Source organism: Lissotriton vulgaris, chromosome 2_1 (assembly GCF_964263255.1).
Source record: "Lissotriton vulgaris chromosome 2_1, aLisVul1.2, whole genome shotgun sequence".
Taxonomy (NCBI): domain Eukaryota; kingdom Metazoa; phylum Chordata; class Amphibia; order Caudata; family Salamandridae; genus Lissotriton; species Lissotriton vulgaris.
In genome coordinates, this window is record NC_141687.1 from 59,901,302 (window position 1) to 59,925,275 (window position 23,974).

A 23,974-nucleotide genomic window follows, 5' to 3' on the forward strand; every position below is an offset into this window, starting at 1 on the left:
GGATGGTCACAATATGCCTGGTTTACGGCCCGAATACTGACTGTCCAGATGTTATCCATCACTTGAGCTCCGTGTTAGAGTGGTCTGGCGAAATTATAGTGATGGGTGATTTTAATTGCATACTTGATAGGAAGATTGCTACTACTAACACTTCAGCCCGCGCCAGAATGTGCAAAACCAGAACAGCTATTCATGAGCTTCTCCACTTGCACCAATTGGAAGACTCCTGGAGGAGGTTATTTCCAAATGTCCCAGGTTACACTTTTTTCTCCTCACCTCATATACACTATTCTAGAATTGATATGATTTTTGCTAAATATTCCATTTTGGAAAATGTGCTTGTGGTGGTATGTCCAAAAATTACCTCTGATCATAACCCGGTCCTGTTAATAGTGCAGATACAGTCAAATACACAGGAACCAATTAGGGACTTCACTTTTCCCAGACATCTTTTTAGTAATTCTGAATATGATACGCAAGGCACTCTGGCAGTATATCTATTCTAATGTGGGCTCAGCGTCAATTGCAACTGTCTAAAGGACTACGTCAGAGGAGTAACCTTACAATACATTATTAAGCTAAACCGGCAGGGCCTTTGTCAGTGGGAGCAGCGGCAAAAACTCTGACTTGATTTGGAACTTCATCACGCTATGGCTATTGATATTAAGGATGCGGCTGATCGTTCAATATACCAACAGGTCGTAGAATTACGGGCCAAGCTAAAAAGGCGGCCAAGGGATAAAGTCGCCAATAATTACCATGGGTATCATACTCAGCAATATGAATACAGCGAAAGAGGGCCTATCAGAGCTGTCTAATCCTTCCGAGATCTTGTCTGTACTAGAGGGCAAGGAACTATAGGCAAAATTAGATCAAAATGTATTGGGGTTGGTGAGCGATGATGGCGTACAAATCGCTGCAAAGTTAAGTCTGATCTTTTGCTGTGATATAACAAAGGAGGCAATACAAGAATCTCCGCAAACTATCCATCTAGCTGTAACATCTTTCAATCTAAAATTGCAACACAGAATTATTTTCATGCTTTATTACACCCCATAGTGAATTTATAAATGGACTAATAATCTAACTACTGCTAAAACACACTGCCCGAAATGTCAAGAATACGCTGCTGACCTACACCATATGGTTTTTACATGTCCAAGGCTGAAGAATTTTTGGTCTAATATTACACTCACTCTTGCAACCTGGGTCTGCTACGACAACCCGGTTTCAGGGAAAGAGTTGTTGTTGGGACTATTTTCCGATCCCGGGGGTCTTACAAAATCTCTAGCCTCTCATCGCCGCATGTTCCCATTTATGTATTGCTCGCTCTTGGATCCACACTAGGTCTCCTAGTTTTAATGGATTCTGGTCTTTGTTGAGGGAGATTTTCTAAATGGAAACTGCATTAGTCAAAGCTAGAGGTCCCCGATCTCTGCTGAAATTCCGCATGGTATGGTCCTGTCTTCAATGGGATTAAGGATTGAAAGCATTTTTGTACATTTTTTTTTTTCCATTTTTTAAAAATTATATAGAACTAATTGCTTTCCTTTTGATCTGCCTTCATCATTATGTGTAAGCATCTATACTGGCATTTTTTAATACATTATCCTCCGACATTGCAATTTCCCATTCCTCTTTATCAAAGGATTGTTCTTCAGTATAACACACCAAATCCTCAACAACCTCCTCCTCACTTATTTTAATAGGCATTCTGGACAAGCAATCGGCAACAACATTCTTTAAACCTTTCAAATACTCAATTTCAAAATTATAATCCAACTAGCAGCCCGTCCCGATGTTGTCCGGGGGCAATGAGGCTTCCATGTAGCAGGAACTCCCTTACCTCGCGTCAATTGCCCCCGGACAACGTCGGGACGGGCTGTCCAACAGAAATATCTTAAGGTCTATGGAGGTTCTTTGTTTACATGCATACCCTATAAAACCCCACAGTTAGAGACCTCCCTACTACACATTTTGTCCGTCCTTTAAAACCCCACAGTTACAGACCTCCCGGGGGCAATGACGCTTCCAGGTAGCAGTAACTCCCTTACCTCGCGTCATCCTCTGGGGCCGTCTCAGCCCCACGGCCCCACTGTCGGCGCCGCTGTCTTCTGCACTCCTCCGGCCGAACGCCGCATTCGTTTTCCTCTCCACGGCTCCGCACTTCAGTGAACCGGGTGGAGGTTCTGCTCCTCCCGCTGAACACCGCGTTACTTTTCACTCCCCACTGCTGTCCGCCGCTCCTCCTGGCATCGATACCCCTTCTTTCCAGCCTTACACATATTTCTATACCCCTTATTTCCAGTAATTACCTGCATGCTTTTTGTAGCTCTTACTCGTGTGTCAACTATACACCTTTTTTCCAAATGTTATTGATATAACATGAGTGCTGCGTCTTTACAGTTTGCACTCCTATACATTCATTTTTCCTGCTTTTACCCATATACCATCCACACCCCTTCTTTCCAGCTTCTACCTACATATCATTTTTCCAGCTGTGACCTATATTTCACTTTTACTACTTCTTTCCAACTGTCACCTGTATACAGTGCTTTAAATGTGCAGGCACTGTCGGGTACTGAGTACCTGCACTTCATTAATTTGAAAGGGAGAGGGCCTGCACTTTCTAGCACTGCTGATACATCTAATGGGAGAGTACTGGCACTTGTAAGGAACAAACAGGGCCTCGAAATAGTGAGCACCTACACTTCTCTATTCTTTTAACCTTTTTTCCAGCAGCTTCCCGTATATAACCCTTTCATCTTCTTCCTGTTAGCTAGTGCAGCTGTTAAATCAGCAGAGATATGCGGCTGTGCAGTAAGAGTACACGCTGGCTCTAATGTCAGGGCATTTAGAGCGCGAGTACGGCCTCGTTCTCATTAGAGAGCGGGTCATCGTGTGTCCCTCCGCTGGTGACCTTTCCTGGAGAGGTCACATGGCTGTGCGAGTGTCAGCAGACAATGCCAGCGCCCGGCTGACAGCAGTTTGTACATCACAGCGAGCTGAATACAGTTAGCATCGAGTTCTGCAAAGTTCACTGAATGTTACTGGCAGCTCTATTAATTAGGGAAAAGCGCAGACCGCGGGGGGAGGGGCAGGGGGTACAGCACAGGTGGGGCGGAGGAGCAGGCATGGAGTGGGGGTCAGCACACTGGGTGGGAGAGCACGAGAGGCCTGCTCAAAGGGCATCGCTGCAAAGAAATCCTTGAATCCGGCCTGGGTAAAGTTCAGCATTGGTGGAACCTATGTGAGCACGCGAGAATCACCCACCCTTTCTTACACTATTGTGACTCCGACAGATGTAGACACTCTCAAGAGAGACAGGCAGTCTGGGTAGAGGCTCCGCACTTCAGTGAACCGGTTGGAGGTTCCGCTCCTCCCGCTGAACGGCGCAATACTTTTCCCTCCCCACTGCTGTCTGCCGCTCCTCCTCGCATGATGTCAGCACGTTAGCGCACACGACGGCCGGCGCTACTTCCAAGGGACTACTTTTTTTTCTAAGGTATATTTTTTAAAGAACTTATTTTTGGGGGTGGTATATAGCCTATGTCACTCTGCAGACCCTACCAATTCCAATGATGTATTGGGTGTTTGGATTGGCGCTCTGGTTCCCGCGTTTACCCGCCTCAAAGGTTCCCACTTCTTACTTTATAATAGTAGTATAGATATAGAAAGAATCCACCTTGAAATTCTCGGGGTTACACTTCCTTCCAATCCCTTTCCACCTTTAAGTGTATGAGAGGTTTGTGATCAGTCCGAAGTTTAAAGGGAATACCCCACACAAAATACCTGAAGTGTTTAATTCCCCAACAGCATGCTAAAGCTTCTTTCTCTATCACAGAGTAAGAACTTTCAGCATTTTGCAACCTTCTGGATGCAAATCCAATCACCCTTTCTTCATCATCTTTCACCTGAGACAAAACTGCTCCGATACCCACAGCACTAGCATTGGTTGTGACGTATGTCTTTGCTTTCACATCAAAATGTCGTAAACAGGGAGCAGACAAAATTCCTTCTTTAACTTGTTTGAACGCTGTTTCACAAACTTCACTCCAAACAAACTCTACCCCCGATTTCATTAACAATCTCAAAGGTTCAACAATGTTCGTAAATCCATTTACAAATTTTGAACAGTATTCAGCTAATCCCAAGAAACTCCTAAGTTGTTCTTTGTGGGAGTAGGAGCATCTCTGATAGCTATAACAATGTTTTGTTTAGGTTTGATCCCATGCTTAGAGATGTCATGACCCAAATAACATACAACATCCCTTCTTAATTGACACTTTTCTCTTTTGATTGTCAAACCATTTTCTCGCATCCGGCATAGAACATCTTCAATTACCATATCATGATGTTCATAATCCCTCCCCACAATCAGCACATCGTCTTGAAAACATAGTACATCTTTCAATCCTTGTAACACTTTCTGCATAACTCTTTGAAAAACTGCTGAAGCCGAAGCTAAGCCAAATGGAATTCGACAATAACTGAAAGCACCTAGGGGAGTCACAAGTGATAAGTGTCTAGATTTTTCATCAATATCTATCTGATGATACGCTGCTGACATATCCATGACACTAAATACACTTCCACCTCCAATTGCAGTGAGCATCTCTGATATATTTGGCAAAGGTTGATGATCCACCCATATATTCTTGTTTAAATCGTGGAGGTCAATGCATAAACAAATCTTATTCCCACCATCCTTCGGTGCGACTACAATGGGTGCCAACCATTCAGAGGCCTCAATTGGCTCAATAATACCCATTTTTAATAGCTTATCAAGTTCTTCCTGTAATGGACCCCTCATTAAATGAGGTAGTGATCTAACTTTATGAACAATGGGGGTAGCATTGGATTTAAGAATAATCTTATGGGAGAAATTCTTGAGCTTCCCCAAGTCCTCAGTAAAACCATCAGCGTATCTGTTTATTATTAAGGATTCATAATCATCAATGCTACTTACAATCACAGATTGAACTGGTTCAGCAGCATTCGGATTCGAAACAATCCCCAAATCTTTTTGATGTCTCCATCCTAATAGATTTGACCCCTGCTTAGTCAAATAAACACGCCCATAAACTTTTTTAGATTCGAATTCAATCACCATCCATTTCAACCCGAAAATATCAATAATTTTCCACTATAACCTACAGCCTTAATATCTGGAGGATCCCAATCTTTTTCACTACTTGACTCCCCCCAAGTTTTAAGATACATTTCTTTTGCCAAGAGTATAGAGGCTTCCAGAATCAATCAACATTCTTACCCCATTAGAATCCAAATTAATAAGTGTGGTTTTTCTAACTTACTCGTACTTTCCATTTTGATGGATGAATCAGTGATGACAGAATTAATTTTAACAGTAGAATCATCAGTTTGAGTAGAAATAACGTTGATGGAAGGAACAAACTCATGAACACTTTCACAAGAATCATCAATTTCAATTTCTTACAAACTTTAGCGAAATGGCCTTTTCTACCGCAAGTTCTACAAATTGCATTCCTTCCTATACACCTAGTGCTAGAAGCAATATGGCCTGGTGCACCACAACGATAACAAGTAACAGGTCGTGTGCCAAAAGATACAGGTCCTTTTGATTGAATGGATTCATTATTTCTATCGGGAACCTTATTAAAAGGTGGCTTAGAAAAAGATTTTGTTACTTTAGTTTCGTTAATGACCGCTTCAGAATCTTTAGATGGCATAACTTTTGACCCTGACTCTTTGCTCACCAAAGAATTAGTAAATTTGTCCATTTCTTTAATCCAAATATCCGTATGCTCTAGACCTTTCGCAATTTGAATTGCCTCTTCTAACGTAGAATCTTTAATAGCTTTTCACGAACTTATTTGTACACCTGACAATTTGATCACAAATGACTGAATCTGCTAATTGTTCAAATTCACAGGTTAACGATAATCCCCTCAAGGCTGCGACATAAGACAAAATATCTTCATCTATTTTTTGAATTTGGCAAAAGAATTTATGCCTTTCTAATACCACATTAACCTTAGTGATGAACCTGATGTTTAACATTTTCATGCTCATTTCATATAAATTAATAGTGTGACCATCACCAGTACCCAATGAGACCTCGGGTAAATTTTCATACAACCTCTTACCCTCAACTCCTAGATTATGAAGTAAAATAGCTTATCTACGTACTGGTCCATACTTATCCGCACCTGTAGCAAGCATATAATTTTTTTCATTCCTTCCAAGGAATAACCGGCTCTCCAGGAGTAGGAAGGAAAGAGGGAGGAGCAGACAGACTTTGGTCACCCATGCTAAATGCAAAATATAACCGTCCCCCTGTAAGAAGAAAACCCAGTTAGTAAAGAAAGAAAATAAAATAACAAACTAAAATAAATACAGATAGTTTTTACTTGAATCGACTGAAATCCTGTGAACATCCAATACAGAAAGAATCACAGAAGAAATCACTTCAGTTCAAATTGTCCATACAATCCAAATGTTGGAAGTTTGAAACAAACCGATGAGGAATCTATAATAAGCTTTCTATTTCCGAGAAAATTGGACGCATCCACAAATGCAATAGCTGTAATCCTTCCCAACGACACAAAATGGCTGCCACGAAACGTGGTTTACGCTTGTTTCTAGAGGAAATTCCTTCCGATGCAGTTTCACGTTTGTTTCTACAGGAAATCTTTCCTAATCTAATCGCGTCCTTCAAAACATCGGAAGGTTCGGACGCAGTCAGCGAGGACAGCGCATTCTTCAAAAACGCTGTAGTTGAAAGCGCATTCACCACGTAAGCAATATTTTTTTTTTCAACGATAATAATGCCAAACAAGAATCCAAGTCTCAACAATCTACCAAAATATTCAGTAGAGCAATCACTCGATATCATATTAAAATGGCATTAATTATCTGCATTTCTGCAAATTTTGTTCATCCTTATGACTCCCTTGGGTTATTTCAACATATAACCCATGAAAAATCGAAAATTGACTTCTGCATAAACAAATTGATATAAAGTCACGAATCAAATCAGGAATTATGTCCCAATACTTCCAAAACTTCTTCTAAGTTGAAATGTTCAAATGAAATTCAGCATAGCACTTCTGAATTCAAAATGCTCGAATTAAATTCAATACAGCGCTCTCCTTTTTAGTTTGAAATTGTACTCACAGGTTGGATGAGGCTTCCTTTCTTTTTCTTATCAATAAAGAATAATCCAAGGGTGAAGAATCCAAAAGTTGCCCCTTGCACAGAAATATCCACAATCATCCCATCCCCGTCGCCATTGTAAAGATGAAATGAAGATAAATGTAGGATTGTAGATATGTCTTTATTTGAGAATAAGACACAGGAAACTCCAGCTCCTTCATCCACCAGCTCCACAGTGTCTTTCCAATGATAACATTCTACGTTACCTAGTAACACATGGGCATTCTAACAGCGACATCTCTACACTATTAGGTGGTCTTTCTTGTATAAGCTGATTTTTCTGTAACTCTTTACAATGCTCCTCTATGCTCTGCAAATGATCATTATTGATTTATGATTAATGGAAAATTCTGAATTTTTTCTTAGTGTGGCAAAAAAAACACCTATTTGCAATGCAATAGGTCTCGCATTAGGAAAGTTTGAGCTATTGGTCTTGTAAATGACAATTTTATTATTTATGTGTTTTTGAAAATAGCTAAATTAATAGCTTTGTCATATACAATGCCAATAGTTATAACTTTCGCAAATGTGACACCTGTAGCATTTGTAATGCAACATGTTTTGTATTTACGTGACTTAGATGTATTGATAATACAAATAACAATGGCTTTTAATTTTTTTTATAATTAATACTTAAATTTATTTATAATGCCAATAGCTTAAACTTTTGTAAATAACTTTTGCGAAGATTATGTTCAGTGTATTTTATTGTGACGTAAATCCAAGAACAGAAGTGAAATATTAACATCTTTTTGTGACATTTGTAATAAAGCTTGAAACATGGAGAGAACATATTTGAACCAGTGGTGCTGTGGTTACGCTGAGTGGTGCTGTGGTTACGCTGAGTGGTGCTGTGGTTACGCTGAGTGGTGCTGTGGTTGCGCTGAGTGGTGCTGTGGTTGCGCTGAGGGCAGAAAGGCACAAAAAACGAGTAACAGAGGGCAGAAAGGCACAAGGATGCGGAAGGGGGAAAACAGAGAAAAGAAGAACAGAGAAAGAAGAGAACGAATGAAAAGTCAGTCAAGTTAAATGTAGTACTGTGGCATATATATATATATATATATATATATATATATATATATATATATATACACACTTATTCTGGATTAAATTCGAACGGAAAAGAAAACTAGGCGGTCTAACTGCTTAAGATCCAGAATAAAAATGTATGCACCCCGTCTCCTGCGAGGATTTAAAAAAACAAAAAGTGTTCGCTTTTTAGGTGTGAGAGCGTGAAACATCTGTAAGGAAGTATGATCGGAAGTTATTATTATTTTTGTTCTTGTGCTGTACTGGCACATATCGGGTGAATTCCGACCCTGCCCAATCTTCTACAAATCCGGTCTGCAAAATAAACCAGCAGGCAAAGAACAACAAGGGAGGAAGGGTGGCGAAACGCATGGGGAGCAGCAGCCTTTGATGTGCCGGCCGGCCATGCAGCGAATAATTAGGGGCGGAGAAATGCTGGCCTGAGGCAGAGCGCAAAGCAATAGGTGGCATTTCTCCTCTCCTAATTATTCACTGCATGGCCGGCCGGCATATCAAAGGCTGCTGCTCCCCATGCAGGCTCGGGCGGATAGAAGCGCGTTCACGAGACCTCCTCGGTCTTGTGAACTTCTGAAAATCCGCGTGTCTATTCCTAAATATCGTACACCCGACCGACATTACGAGGAGTTTTTATTAAGTTTCCATTTCTCTGTAAAATCTACAGATGAAGCCGAACTGCAGAGAGGATTGTATTCTTGCTAGGTGTGTGTGCTATTACAAGCTTTTCATTCTCACACTCTGGAACTGCTGTATGGGAGCAAATTAGACACACAAAGAATTCCAAAGTAAATAAATATAACTTCAAATAACGATATTACCAACAACAAACAAGATTAATAGTGAATAGGAAAACCGCATTCAGAGAGCTGATGCACTGTGCATGAGGCATTCACCGATGCGATCAAGCATGATTACTGTATAGTTCACCCTCTCATGCTACCATGTCTTTAGATCAGAACCGTTTGTAGCGCGATGTGCGACAGCTGCTGTCTGCTTGCAAAGTGCTAAGAAAGAATCCTATGTACAAGATGTCGCCCTAGAAAAAGTATTTCCGTCTCAGACTTCAGAAATCAAGTTTCTAAATACATCATGCTATAGGTAATGAGACAACACCTTTCCTTTGAGCGGCTGGGCACAAAACTGTTCTCACGATAAGTGAGGAGGGGGAGGGGTTGACTTCCTGCTATTCACACTGTGCATGTTGTCGAATGACATTTACAACACACTGTAGGGAAAAGCATAATAGAAATAAAAAAACAATAATTAGAATTAAATTATTTTGAGAGCTGACCACGACAATACTGCAATGCAGATCAAACCGCAAACAGGTAGATGAAAGAGTGCAAATATAGACACACATGTGGTGTGTGGGCTGCTGCAATCAGCTCTTGAGGGCTTTTAACTGTGTGTCTCGGCTCTGCGAGGCATTTAAAGCCAGGCGCGCACCCCCTTGAGTGGCACATCGGGGATGGATACATTAGACTGTGTTTAAAACGCGAGTATTACTCAGAGCAAACAGAGGCCAGGAGCGAGCCAGCGCTAATTCGAGAAGCAAACAGTGGCCGGGAGCGAGCCAGCGCTAATTCGAGATGAGATAAACCAGTTTGTGGTTGGTGACAAAATGTAAGAAACTATTAATTTGGCTTGGTGTTTAAGTTCAGTTTTTTGTTCAATTGTGTGAAAATGCTTCACTGAGCACGAACATTAAAACAAAGAACGTAACAACCAAATATATGGGCTTATAAAAAGACGTGGCGTTTGTGCGTCTGTAACCTTTTGGTACAAGGATGGACAGAGCCAAGACTATGAAGTGGGCAAGGATTATTTATTTGTAACACAACAGTCCATTCAATGAAAACCGTGTATCTCCTAGGGGCTGTCCTGGGGCTTCGGTCTCCACCTTGACTCTCTTCCTTGGGGTTCGTCTTTCTTCTCTCACAGTGGAATGCCCAAAAAGAAAACAAACGTGGCTGTTACTACACAGCAATACTTAACACCTGACATGGGAGAGGGAGTGAGGGAGTACGTTTCGTGCTTTCATAGACGCCACCACCAAAAGCCTGTGTCACCCAAGGGTGTAGTGCAAGCTGATGCTTTGTTCCTCTAAACGCCTCCCTTCCTACCCGGTCCCTCCCCGCTTGAACTTTAACAGGGTACGCAAACGATCACGCACCTGAGGTAGCCACGCGTCGTCCTGCGCGTGGCTGGGCGATGAGCAGTATCATTGGCCTCCTGGCTTTCTTGGCTCCTCTCCTCGCTGAGGTCCTTGCTCAAGTGTGCCCTCCTGATCCTCCGGTTCGTCTTGCCTCCTCCGGACCTTCCGGCCTTCTTCCAACGGCGTCGCTGCAGTTCCTGGATCCTCAGGGGGAACACCGTTCGACGAAGCCTCGTCCTGCGGGACCTCCTCTGCTCCTCTCCATCCTCCGGTCGTGGCGAGAAAGTCCCCGCACACCAGCGAGACGGCGTCTTCCGTGTCCGCCCTTCTATCCGCAAAGGCAGCTCCTGATTGGATCACATGTCGGCTCGTCATAGGGGCGGAGTCGGCCGCCTCGTAGGCAAAGCATGAATTAAAGGGGCCAGTCCAATCCTGTAGGGAAGAGGAAAAGTCTGTTACGGGACTGCAGTCCTCGACCCTGTGACAGCGTCTTAAAGTGAAAGTGAAGCAGGGGGCGGGAGCGGATCTCTTTGAAGTAGCTCACGGCCTCGAGGCCGTGAAAGTTAAAGCAATTAGGGGGGAGGTGGGAGGGAGGCTGATAGGCAGAAGGCTCGGGAAAGCTCGTGCACGAGAGCACATGCACTCGTGGAAATCCGCTTTGGGAGAGCTTAGTTGAAGTTCTTGTTTTCACTGCTATAGACTCGTCCTATTCTTTCCTGCGAAATGGAATAGGCCGAGACCTAAAAAAAAAAGACTGGAGCTAAAAATATACTTAAAATGATCAAAATATTTAGAATAAATCCAACAACTTGCCAATGTTGGATTTAGAACGATCACAGTAAAGTTGTCGAACTTGGTTTTCTGATTAACCAAAATCCAGCCTTCCAGCAGCTCTTCTCTGGCCCGGCTGAGCCAAGCTGTCTTAATGAGGTGTGAAGTGGCCCGAGCTGGGACAAAGGAAGCCTTTGGTGGGCAGAAATCTGCAACTGCATAGCAAAAGGCCGGGAGGGGGTTTGGCAGCCACACTGGTCTTCAAAGAGGGAATGACAGTTGACACAGGCTCACCCCAGCCAGCCAGTGGCCCGATTAATTAGATTAACATAGGGACTGGGAGGGGGGAGCGTTAGGGAAACCTGTCTCCTTAGTTAAGCCTGCCTGCTTGTTTCCAGCTAGCAAGGATTGAGCATGGAAACAATTTAAGCTCTTCACTGGACCTTATTTTGAGATTGTGGCCTTATTACCAGTGGTAGGTCCCTACGTACACATGCTAATTAATAATCTTCCAACAGACTCCTTACAAGAAATTGCACAAAGACTCCCATAAGGACAAAAATAAAATGATAGCAACATGATCAATAGGATTCTGGTCTCAAGTGGTTCACTCATTAATTCATATCAGAACAGATCTTCAAGAAGCAAATGGAAGAAAGTGACACAGCACCAGGTATGGAGTCACAATAGCCAATATGTTCTAATTGGATGTCTTTATTCTTCTTTCGGTTAAAACAGGATAACAGCCAGCGCTTTTCGTTCCTTTTATAGGAACTTAATCAGGGCAAGCGACTTCTGTATCGAACAAGTCCCACTTTCACAATCAAGGCGACGATCAGCCCAAAGATGTGGAGAATGTAATGTCAAATTCCGACCAGAGCATGTGGGTGTCCATAAAGATCTGAACAAAAGGTATTTCTAAGGAACCCGGAGACAGTGTGTAGAGACCGGCGACACACCTAGACGAATGGAGTCAAAATCCACTCCAATAGTTACAATCAGAAGAGCCTCGTGTTGCGGCGGCCATAAATACGTCCGGGCCATCAGTGAAAAAGAGCAACATGGTTGCTCTTTTTTTTGTTCAGATCTTTATGTACATACGCCACTTATAAATATATGTGCATTCCGGCGTGTGATATTTTGACTGCAATCACAAATCTGCGTGTCCGAATCCTTCCGATTATTTATTCACGTAGTACTCCGTCAGATATCTGTGAGGGAGTTATTACAGATGACCGCAACCAGTGGGAATATCATATCAACACTTTATAGGGACACCCACTTGCTCGGGTCGGAATTTGACATTATATTCTCCACATCTTTGGGCTGATCGTCGCCTTGATTGTGAAAGTGGGACTTGTTCGATACAGAAGTCGCTTGCCCTGATGAAGTTCCTATAAAAGGAACTAAAAGCGCTGGCTATTATCCTATTTTAACCTAAAGAAGAATAAAGACATTGGATTAGAACATATTGGCTGTTGTGACTCCTTCCCTGGTGCTGCCTCCATATCTTTCATTTGATGTTTCTGGATTCCCAGTGAGACCCAACTGCAGCAGGTCTCGGAGGCTACAGGCACAGGACTTTAAGTTATTGTGGACACTAAAACTGAGGTGCCAAACGTATAGTCTGCTGGAGTTTCGCTATACCCAGATCTTGAAGAAGCCACGTAAAAGTAAATCTTGTGTTTGCTGGGCTCACTAGCTGCAGCTCAAACATCGCAGGGCTTTTCACATTTTCCCTGGTTAGTAATGTTTGTTTATTTGTATTGTTCTAAGGTCCTATGGTAAATTCCTACATAGGAAGCGCAGAGTTGGTGGCAGCAGTATAGATTCCATATTACTATATACTCTTCCCCCCCCCCCCCCCCCCCCTCCCCCACTTCCTCCCATCATCTTCTCGCTCTGACCTTTTAATTTCACCCTAATTGTACTATAGCACTCTCTGAATATTTGCTTTGAATTGTTGCCAGGCTGTTTTGCCTGCAAACATGTAAAATGTTTTTATTTTTTTATGTCTTTCTTCAACAGGTTCCAAAGATCAGTTTTAGTTTTGCCTTGGCAAGATGGGTCCACCTAAAGTCCAAGGAAGCATACGAATTCGCTGTATAAACATTGGCACTTCAAAATGGAAAGAAGGCCATTTTGAGATTATAGAGAAAGATGGAAAGGCTACTCTTTTGGTTGTCTACAAAGCTGGTGGAGTTCCAAAATCCTTTAAGGTATTCAATATTTCTTTTTTGTTTTTGAATGTACACATGGCTTTTTAATAATATGATCTTAATGTCAAATTCAAAAGGTATAACTAAATATTAAATGTAATGTTGACATCATGGAATCGTCCACAAATTATTGTTTTCTCACTGTTAATTTGTTTTATTCTGTTTTGGAGGTAGTATATGTGACTAGGGAACTTTTACCCGATTTAGCACCCATGAGCAGGATAATTAAGTGAGACTCTGTGTTAATCACTTTGTCGTGATTTCAAACTGTTCTTTTTGTTTGGTCTGCAGTTGCACCAAAATATTAAGTCAGTGTTATTTCGACCCAATGGAAATAATCTCGCACGGTTGATGGTGACGCTGAAGGATGCCAGCCATCTGACAATCGACAAGGTTTCTCTTGTTGCTGGGAAGCATATGGAGACATATCTACTGTCTGTCTATGATGAGGCCATGCCCACAGGTGAGCACCTAACCTGGTACCATGGTCAAAACCCAGCAAATAACCGGAGTGTCTGGTTATTGTGAGGAACCGTTTGTCTACAGAGTGTTGGAAGTTGTGTTTGCTTTTGTTACAAGAGAATTTGAGGTCTTTTATGGACTAAAGTATTTATTCATAGAATTCGTGGCGATCGAATATGTTTTCTTTCTAACTGAGTTTAATGCATTTGCAGACCTCACCATATCTCGTGCATGCTCCCACGCTTTATCTGAACTGCTTTGTCAGTCTAAATTGGAAGAGTGCTCAGCATTTAGCATTGCATGCATGTTGTGCTTTCATGGGTTGTTGGTAACAGGAACGTCATAGTGACAGCTTTGGAACATAACATTGTCATCACACCAAAGTATTTTTAGGACAGTGATGAAAATTGGTGTAGTCAAACTGAAGTTTAATCCCTGGAAGGCCAGAGCAGGTACAATGGATATTGTTAAGACCTATAGATACTTGGGGTGATATTTGACAATCACATGTCTTTTAAATTTCATTTTAAAGATCTATGGGCCAAGGCTGTGACATTGATCCATGCTTTTAAATGTTTAAAAAAGTCACTGAACTGTCAATCATTTGAGTTTGTTCTTAAAGTAATAAAAGCCAACTTACAACCTACCCTCATTTATAGTTCCCCGATTACAAGAGGAAAAGATGAGAAGGTGCTTGACTTACTGATTAAGTTTTTAAAGTAACATTTGGAATGGACAGGTCAGTGTGTCAAGCAGCAATTAGATTTGAATTTGGTCTCCAAAGACAGTGCCTGGTATCAAAAGGATCTTTCTTAAAATGTATAGTTGCGACGTTTACGCGCCTAAGGCAAGCCCGTCTGCGCCCGTCCGCTCCCGGCCGGGCCCAGGGGCCACGTCCCCTGGTCGGTCTGGCGGAATGAGGCGTGTATACAGCTCAAGCCGTTTACATCGGCTGCGCCCACCGGTCTCATCCTGCTGTGGCCTTTCCCGACATCCCTTGGAGATTCCTCGCTGCTGCATGCACTGCAAATCAGAGCTAATCACCACTACCGCTACCAGATCTGAGGTAAAGGACTACTCCATGCTTCTGCTCAATTGCAGGTCTCTAGTGAAACATTGCTTAGAAATCTCCTTGCTTTTAGATGAATATACACCGGATGTGATCTTTTTGACCGAGACATGGTTAAATCAAGATTCCCAGCCGGATTTGGCACAGGCCATTATCCCGGGATACCAGATAGCACGGGTTGATCGACCACTGGGCAGAGGCGGTGGCCTTGCGATCATTTATAAGGAGAGCTATGTCTGCCGCTGCCTGACAGAGGAGATTGAAGATTGTGAAAATTTTTCTTTTGCAATCGAGTTTTCCCCTAATACCACTTTTACGGGTATTCTTATCTATCGCCCTCCGGGAGCTATTGGACAATTCAACACCTCCCTTCTGTCGGTGGCATCCCAATTGATTGTCTCTCCCTCTAATTTCACTGTATTGGGAGATTTTAATATCCATTTTGACAATCTGTTTGACCCTACGGCACTAGAGATGATGTCAAGTCTAACTGCCATCCAACTTGAGCAATTAGTTCCCTCCTCTACGCATGAAAAAGGTCATCTCTTAGATCCGATCTTCAGTAATAGTGACCAACTTAAAGTAGGCACTATAAGTAGCCTTCCATGGTCGGATCATTTTCTGATAGCCTTCACCTGGACCACCAGTAAACCCCCTCCATCCTTCCCTACATCTCGGAAAATCCGAAATTGGTCCAAAATCTCTATAGACAACTGGACGGAGGCTCTTAGCACCACCAGACCTATACTCTCCCATGACCCGACGACAAACAACAATAAGTACAATGAGTGGATCACTGCCTCTCTTGACCTGGTTCTCCCTTTACATCCATCTGGGTCAAAGAGGCAGAGTAAATCAGCACCGTGGTACACGGAAGATCTTAGGGACCAAAAGCGCTCCTGTAAGAGACTAGAGAGAAAATGGCGCTTGACCTACAATCCTTCTGATAAAGCCACCTACAGGGAAGCCATCAGGAACTATAAATTGGCAATAAAAATTTCACAAGCAGCTTACTATAATGATAAAATAACAACGTCCAAGTCTAAGCCGAAAGAAATATATCGTATAGTGAGCTCCCTGATAAAACCTTCCCTGTCCATCGTAGATAATGGTAGTTCCCCTTCTAAATGCGATGAGCTGGTTGATTTCTTTTTTCAGAAAGTTAATAAAATCTACCTCTTTTCCCGATCCAGCTACTGACTCACTCCCACAATACTCGGACTCAGCACGGGACATGGTAACTCCCTTTCACAACAAGCTGGAGTCCTTTCCATTGCTGAATTTGGAAACACTGGAGTCTCTGGCACAAAAAATAAAATCTGGCTCACCGCGTGACCCTGCTCCTCCGGCCTCGCTGGGGTTGGCCAGTAAAACCATCTTCCCTACTCTTCTGGAATTATTGAACTCCTCCATTTCGAGTGGGATGGTACCTGCGACATGGAAGCATGCAATGGTACGGGCCTTGTTAAAAAAACCTTCCCTCGACCCAGCTAATCCTAGCAACTATCGCCCGATTTCTCTGCTCCCATGGGCATCAAAGATCCTGGAGAAGTACGTCAATACCATTCTGACGAAGTTTTTCGAGGAAAACCACCTCCTCGATGCTTCCCAGACGGGCTTTCGCCCAAAACATGGGACAGAGACCGCCCTATTGGCTGTGACTGAGGAGGCGAGACGGATCTTGGATCGTGGGGGATCAGTGGCAGTGATCCTCCTCGATCTGAGTGCCGCGTTCGACACGGTACATCATAAAATTCTGTTGAACCGTCTCGCCGACCTAGGAGTGTCCGGAGAAGCCCTGGTTTGGTTTGAGTCTTTTCTATCGGACAGAACCTTCCAGGTCTTTGACGGCACATCCATGTCATCAGACAGGCCTCTGGGGTGTGGAGTCCCGCAGGGGTCATCCTTGAGCCCCACGCTCTTCAACGCATATATGAGGCCGCTGGCTGGGATTGTTCGTCCGCATGGGATTAACATCATCTCCTATGCGGACGACACCCAGCTGGTGGTCTCCCTTACACAGAAGAGTGGCCTCCAATCACCGCCCAATCTAGCGGCGTGTTTGGAGGAAGTTAGGAGCTGGATGATGAGCTCATGCCTGAAGCTCAACGACGATAAGACCGAGCTCATGCTCCTGGGCCCGGCAGCCCCCTCTACCATGGAGCTGCTTTGGCCCGCGAGCATGGGGGCGGCCCCTGTCCCCAGAGACAACATCAAAAGTCTGGGGGTATGGTTGGATAAGTCGTTGAGCCTCAATACACAGGCCACCAAGGTGTCAGCCACATGTTTTGGTCTCCTTAGGGTGATAAAAAAAATTCTTCCCCTTCTTCTATTTGAGGCCAGACAAATAATCATACAGGGCCTTGTCCAATCTCGTCTGGATTTTAATAATGCCCTCTATCTCGGGGCACCAGACTACACCTTTAAAAAACTCCAGCGCACTCAAAATTGTGCTGCCCGTGCGCTACTGAGAGTCCCACGAAGAACTTCAATAAAAAATGGCCTAAGAACGCTACACTGGCTGCCTATCAGGGACAGAGTGAAGTTCAAAGCGCTGTGCATTGCTCATCAGACCCTTTGGGAAACTGGTCCAGAAATCAACCGCTCCCTGATTTCCCCCTACTTGCCCAACAAGGTGCTTCGATCTTCGACTGCATCACTGGCCAAAATTCCTAGAATCTTTAGAGCCAGTGCAGGTGGACGTTCGTTCTCGTACAATGTGTCAAAATTGTGGAACACCCTCCCTCTGCAGTTGAGATGCAATTCCAACCTAACTAGCTTCCGGAAGCATCTTAAAACTTTTCTATTTTAGCTACCACAAACTACTCCTGTTCCTCTGAAGGTATTTCTGTGTAGTCACAGCGCCTGGACGCCTCAGGGCAACTGTAGCGCTTTATAAATTTTATTTTCATTTCATTTCATTTCATTTCCAACATCAGCCCCTTCATCTTTAGGGAATATTTGTTGGCAAGAAATTGATAAATCTGCTTATGTGGCTAAATGGAGAGCCTAGATTTTAACTTCCCTACGAGATATCGGCCTGCAAATTGAACTGCCAGCTCTGAAAATGCCCATCTATAAATTAATGTTAAAAAAACATATTAAAGCTGAATCTGTTAAATTGGATAAAATTGCATTAGCTGAGAAACTATGCATGGTAGGTGATCAGTTCATACTAATCTCCGCATGATCAGCGGTATTTAAATGTTTTCTTTTCTGTAAAGTTAAAGAAAAATGTTTTAAGGCTAATTATGGGTATAAACCCAACAAAGTAGGGCGCACTATCTTGGATCAAACAGTGGCAGGATTCTAATTGTAGATTTTGCGGATGGCCACAGTAAACTCTTGTACATATAATGTGTATGCCCGAAGCTGATTTAATCTTAGACGTTTAGTTTTGAAACCTTATTTTCTGATGAGTTAATAATGTCATTGTCTGGTGAATTGGTTCCATTACTATGTCAACTGGTAACATTTTTAATGGCAGTTGAAAAATGTCTAATCTAGGGCAGAGTCCCTCTATTTTTATGGCCTTGGTGCTATTAGTTTTAACGGCTTACAAATTCCATTACTTAATAATTTTTGTTGAGATTGTATTAATTTGAAATGTAACAATAGCTTACTTTGATAAAAACCACCCCATTAGTACCTGAGCTGCAACGTTGAAGTCTGCCCTCATTTCCTCCCCTCAGGCATTTCCCAAGGCATATCTTACTGATACAATCTAATTGTTCCTCGAACAATGTCCACATATTTCAAATGCCAGCACACTTTGGGAGCGGTAATCTTCTATAACAATTGTCTGTGTGGTACCACTTACTCTGCCAGTTGAGCGACGGTACACCCTGGTCAGCTGCTCGTAGGTATACAGTTTGACACAGCAGGTTGCAACAAGATTTTCTTACTTGGTAGTCTGCCATGGCCTCAGGATTCCAAATGACAATACCAGATGTTTGTTGATTTCAAACCTCTTAAAATATATTGGTACATCATACCTCACAAGGTTAAACATATTTATCCCCTTCGATGCTCATGACGAGCTCAGCTCGTCATGAGGCACGGTGCTCGTGTGCTGACCGCACCCAGTTCTATTAAGGCCCAGCACAGGAGACTAATATCACAAGCATCGATGAGGTTATAGGGCTAAATGACTACAATACTACAGTACTATCGTCTTGTCTGATCCAGTATGTTCAGTTTTTATAGATCTTGTCTCCAGTAAAGCATCCAAAATGTCCTTGATTTGATAAATGTATTAATGCATCCTACTTTCTTATGCCAAGTACCTATGCTGTAATAATCTGCATGTGCTGTAGGAGCCAGGCAGCCTTTGCTGCTTTGCTGAAGCAAGTGGCCACTGAAAGTACTCAGACATTATGCAAATCCTGGGGCTTTTTCTGAGGATGATGCATGTGTGCTCCTCACTGAACAATACACATGCTTCTGCATCTTAACTTTACTCCTTTATTTTTAGTGTTATAGTCAGTTATTTTATCATTCCCATCATTCATTGGTCCACCCAACCCATTATCCCCTCAAACTCCAATGAGATGTTGGTTTACAAATTGTTTTAAAAATATATATATATTTTTATTGTACAACGAATGATCGGAGTGTCAGTCAACAAAATGGGCTTAGACATTTTTACATAGTTCACATGTATAAAGACTGTAAGCATTTCTTTTTGAAGAATTCTAATTGTCCATATTTATTAGCAAAGGTATCGCTTGGATCTGGAAATTTTGGGTGTGTTTTGGGGAGCCGTAGTACACAGAAGGAAGAGCACATACAGGTCTCTGCAGTTAAAAACCAGGTTAGTTGGCAAAGTTTACTACTGTTGGTACTTAATTGATCTGCTGATGACTGTATTTATTAATTTATTAACCTTCCATAGGTATTTGAGGCAGTGCAGCATTTCCCCCTTGAATATTGACTATAGGTTAGTCTGTCCTGTATACAAGGTCTTGTCTGCCTTTGGAATAGTCTTGATTATTCTAAAATGCATCTGTCCCTTAGCTGAGGCGTATACAATGTCAGTCTCTCCTGAAGACTGCACACATTCCAGAAGAGAAGGTTTGCGATGCACACAGTACCATCCTGTTGACCCTCCTCATTGGTTGCTAATTTGTGCTAAGCACCCTCATCCATTACTCTTCGTTGGCTTGAGCCATTTATTGGAAGAGCCAACCTCCACTAGTAAATTTACATAGTTTCCTGGAGGGAAATGTGGTGGTCCGGTTGCAGTACTACTAAAAAATATACTGCTTGTAACACTCCACTTTTGAGTTATACCATTTTTGTTTTTAAAATGTGCTGAAGGAGGTGGTGGGAGCCATATCTACTCTAACAAAAAAAACCCTAAACAGATTTTTGATGTGTATTGTTGGATTATGATTTATGTATTTGAATACTATATGAATGTATCAGATGGTTTTAGTCATTTAATTTCTTTTTAATAGAACTAATGTATTTTTTAAAACTAAATTTTAAATGTCTTTGAACGGATTTGGATTTCTTAATGTTGAATGTTTAGAATGATTAATGTATGTTCTGATCTATTTTAGAATGTTGTATGAGGCCTGTGTGTGTGTGTGTGTGTAATTATGTACATTTGTATACACCTATAAATTAGTATCAGTAATCAATCAATCTTTTGTAGAGCGAACTACATACCTGCGAGGGTCTCAAGGCGCGGGGGCACGCTCCTGATCGAACAGCCAGGTCTTGAGTATCCTCCTGAAGGTCAGCAGGTCTTGGGTCTGTCGTAGGCTCAGTGGGAGGGTGTTCCATGTGTTGGCGGCGAGGTGGGAGAAGGATCTCCCACCGGTTGTTGTTCGGATGCGCGGGACGTTGGCTAGTGAGAGGTTGGCGGAGCGCAGCTGGCGGTTGGTGATGTAGAAGGAGAGCCGTCTGTTGAGGTATGCTGGGCCAGTGTTGTGGAGTGCCTTGCGTGCACGGGTGAGGCGCTTGAGGGATGTTATTTTGTTGACGGGAAGCCAGTGCAGGTTTCTCAGGTGGGGGGTGATGTGGCCGTGGCGTGGTACGTCGCATCAGTCGTGCTGAGGCGTTTTGGATGCGTTGTAGTAGTTTGAGCTTGGTCTGGGCTCGCGTGTAGAGGGTGTTTCCGTAGTAGAGTCTGCTGCTGACGAGGGCCTGGGTGATTGTCTTTCTTGTATCTGTCGGGATCCATCTGTAATGTCTACCAACCTAAACCTGTATTTTAAGTTACACTTTAATTGTATGTGTTCCTCTATGTTGAACCTGGCTTGTAGTGCATACCATTTGACTATTCAGAAGTGCTGCCCCATGGGCTGTAGTTGCCCTAGGCAAATGTGCCCAATACAAAAATCTGCAGCGTAACCATTTTTAGTTCTACTCAATGGTGTAGCTTTTTGCAGACCATGTGTGATCGGCTTTGGCTCCGCTCCTCTAAAATGTGGAATGGTTACCTTGAGTAAACATTTTAATTGTGCAACAGTTGTGTGCTTATGCCCCAAAAATGGCTTGCTTTGTTAGTTTTTTGACGAGCCATTGATGAATGCTGTCAGCCAGATCTTTTTTTATTATGAAGTTCTGACAAAGGCAGTATGCCGGACTTATTTATTGTGAAAAGCATATGTTAAAGCTACTAAATTTTCAGTGTGAATTGTCATTTCACTTAGTTTAAGCTTGCAGGTGGGTAATTTGCTACAGGGGAATAACCGAGATTGCTATAGTAGGGAAGGGGTTTGGTATTAACCTGCTGTGGAATCAAAAGATTTACGTTTTTACAGTCCTTGTTATACTATTTTAGGAAGGGGTGTACATTTTTTTGACAACTTCTAATTTTGTATGCATTTGTAATTTTATGATTGTAGGGCTAGCTACCCTGTGAAGTGGCGTATTTATAATACAAGAGTTAACTAATGTTGTAGTCTGTAATGAAGACAATAATTTTTTCCAACGATCAAAAGTATTTCAGAGGCAATTGGTTTAATAATTTTAGAATGAAAATGTACGACAAATATAATAGGCCGAAGTTTTTCGTAAGGATTTTATGTTAAAGCCACTGGGCCTTAAAGGGTGGATTCATAATACAGCGTTAAAGCCTGTAGACCTGTATTGTTACCTGGATCTCACAGATCGTTGTAGCAGGCATGGGTTTAGTGTTTGTCTCAGCCCACTGCTTTTTTGACCAACACTGCCTGTAGAAAATTTGTATATCATTGATCCTTGTTAACCATCTTTGGAGGGTTTGAATATTTTCTGACGGTCTGATGGTTACCTTATGGGAAAACCTAAGCAGAATCTAGTCCGCCTTAAGGCAACAAGCCAGTGGTAAACATATGCCTGATTAGTTCTTTGGGGAAAATTTATATCTGATGTCATTGGTAGTTTATTAAGAAAAGGTACTGTACATGTACTTGGCAATGGCTTTGGCTTTTGGTACCTCCTCTGATGAGCACTGAGGTGGGTTAATCCATGTCATTTTATTTATTGTAAGAGTTTTATATAGCGCTGGCTACACCCGGAGGTATCCGAGCGCTTTACATGAGGTTCCACAATTCCCATGTCACTGTAGTTGTATGTTTTGCAAACTGTAATTTTGTTTATTTGTAATTTTAGGACTTTTGTTCCTGGTGGTTGCCATCTTGCATACAATAGGACTGAATTGCTTATTATAAACCAATTTTCATGGTTTATTGGGAAAGGGTATGCCCTAGGTCTGGCCTGTCTATTGTGAAAGTTAGGACAAAGGCAGTACTCCGGACTTACTCATTGTGAAATGCATTTAATTAAGCTAGTAGACCTTTGAGGGTGCATTGTTACTAAATGTGTTGAAGGTTGTAGATTGGTAACTTGTTAGTGGAATCTGGCAGACTTGCTTACTAAGCAAGGGATGTTTTAGTTAACCCATCAAAGAAACCACTATGGGGAAAGATATGCACTGTGATCATTGTAATAGCTGCTGAAGGGCTTTATATAACTTCGCAAACTATAATTGTATACATATTTATCATTTCACAGACTGCTTGCCTTGTACGAGCTTATATTCTCAATACATGAAGCAGGAGATATAACTGACATAGTTTGAACTGACTGATTTGTCAAGACATGTCACATAGATGCAGTATACTGAACCTGTGTTAAATTACTTGAATTATTTTGTTTTGCCTTCAATGCCTATGTGATAGATTGTGGCACAGTAATGAAAAGCCCAAAATTCTGTGGACTTGCTCCATAGCACAAGTGCAGTACAATAAATAACAAGCATTTACAATACAACAGTCTCGCGTTTGCAATAGTTAGAGCTATTGGCATTGTAAATGACCATGCCATTTATTTATCTTTTTTCAAAACCAACACATAAATACAACTTTTGTCATATTTACAATGCCAATAGCTCTGTTGCAAAGGCGAACCCGCAGACAGGGGTGCAAGACAACAAATACAGTGTGATCTGTGTACCGACAAACTACTACGTGAGCAGGCTCCACTCTGGTGGATCACAACTACAAGGAGACAGTTTACTTTAATTACTCGGGGCACGCAGTCACCGGTTTATTATGTCAGAGAAGATCATGAGTGAATTTAGTACCTTGCACACCGCGTTTTCTGTGCTTCTCAATACTAACTAGTCTCTACCCACCAGCTAAAGCAGGAACTCTAGCACGTGTGTATTCCAGCCAATGTGACACTGTCACAGGGACCAATATGAGCGTCTTGGATCATGCAAATGCATGCTTTGTCATCGTGTGCATCAGCACACAGCTCGCGTGAGCATTCAGTGAGGCACTTCAATGGGTCAAGCAGAGTTCACACACTGCTCTCTACAGCCGAAATTAATGCACGCGAGGGAACATCCGTTCTTCGGTTAAGACCCACCCAGACAAAGAGCCAGTTTTTTCAAGATTGGATTTACAGTACTATTGTTACTGTACATATAGAAGTCTTGGATGTTGGTAATCGGAGTCTATTGGGCACTGAACAACATGGTCTCCGTAACCATCTTATCAGTGAACTCTAACATTTAATGTTGGTGGCTATATTCTATCAGGCGTACAATATATACCT

The 23,974-nt window shown here is 42.4% G+C and overlaps 1 protein-coding gene across 2 annotated transcripts in view; it reads left to right on the forward strand.

Moving 5' to 3' along the window:
- The window catches only part of USP37 (ubiquitin specific peptidase 37), a 391,659-nt gene that overhangs the window by 11,154 nt on the left and 356,531 nt on the right, over positions 1-23,974 (forward strand). For both annotated transcript variants that reach the window (XM_086954456.1, XM_086954457.1), the window contains exons 2-4: positions 13,199-13,389; positions 13,681-13,852; positions 19,636-19,733. In XM_086954456.1, the coding sequence (XP_086810582.1) occupies positions 13,234-13,389; positions 13,681-13,852; positions 19,636-19,733 (426 nt within the window). In that variant the 5' untranslated portion in view covers positions 13,199-13,233. The remainder of the gene's footprint in view (positions 1-13,198; positions 13,390-13,680; positions 13,853-19,635; positions 19,734-23,974) is intronic.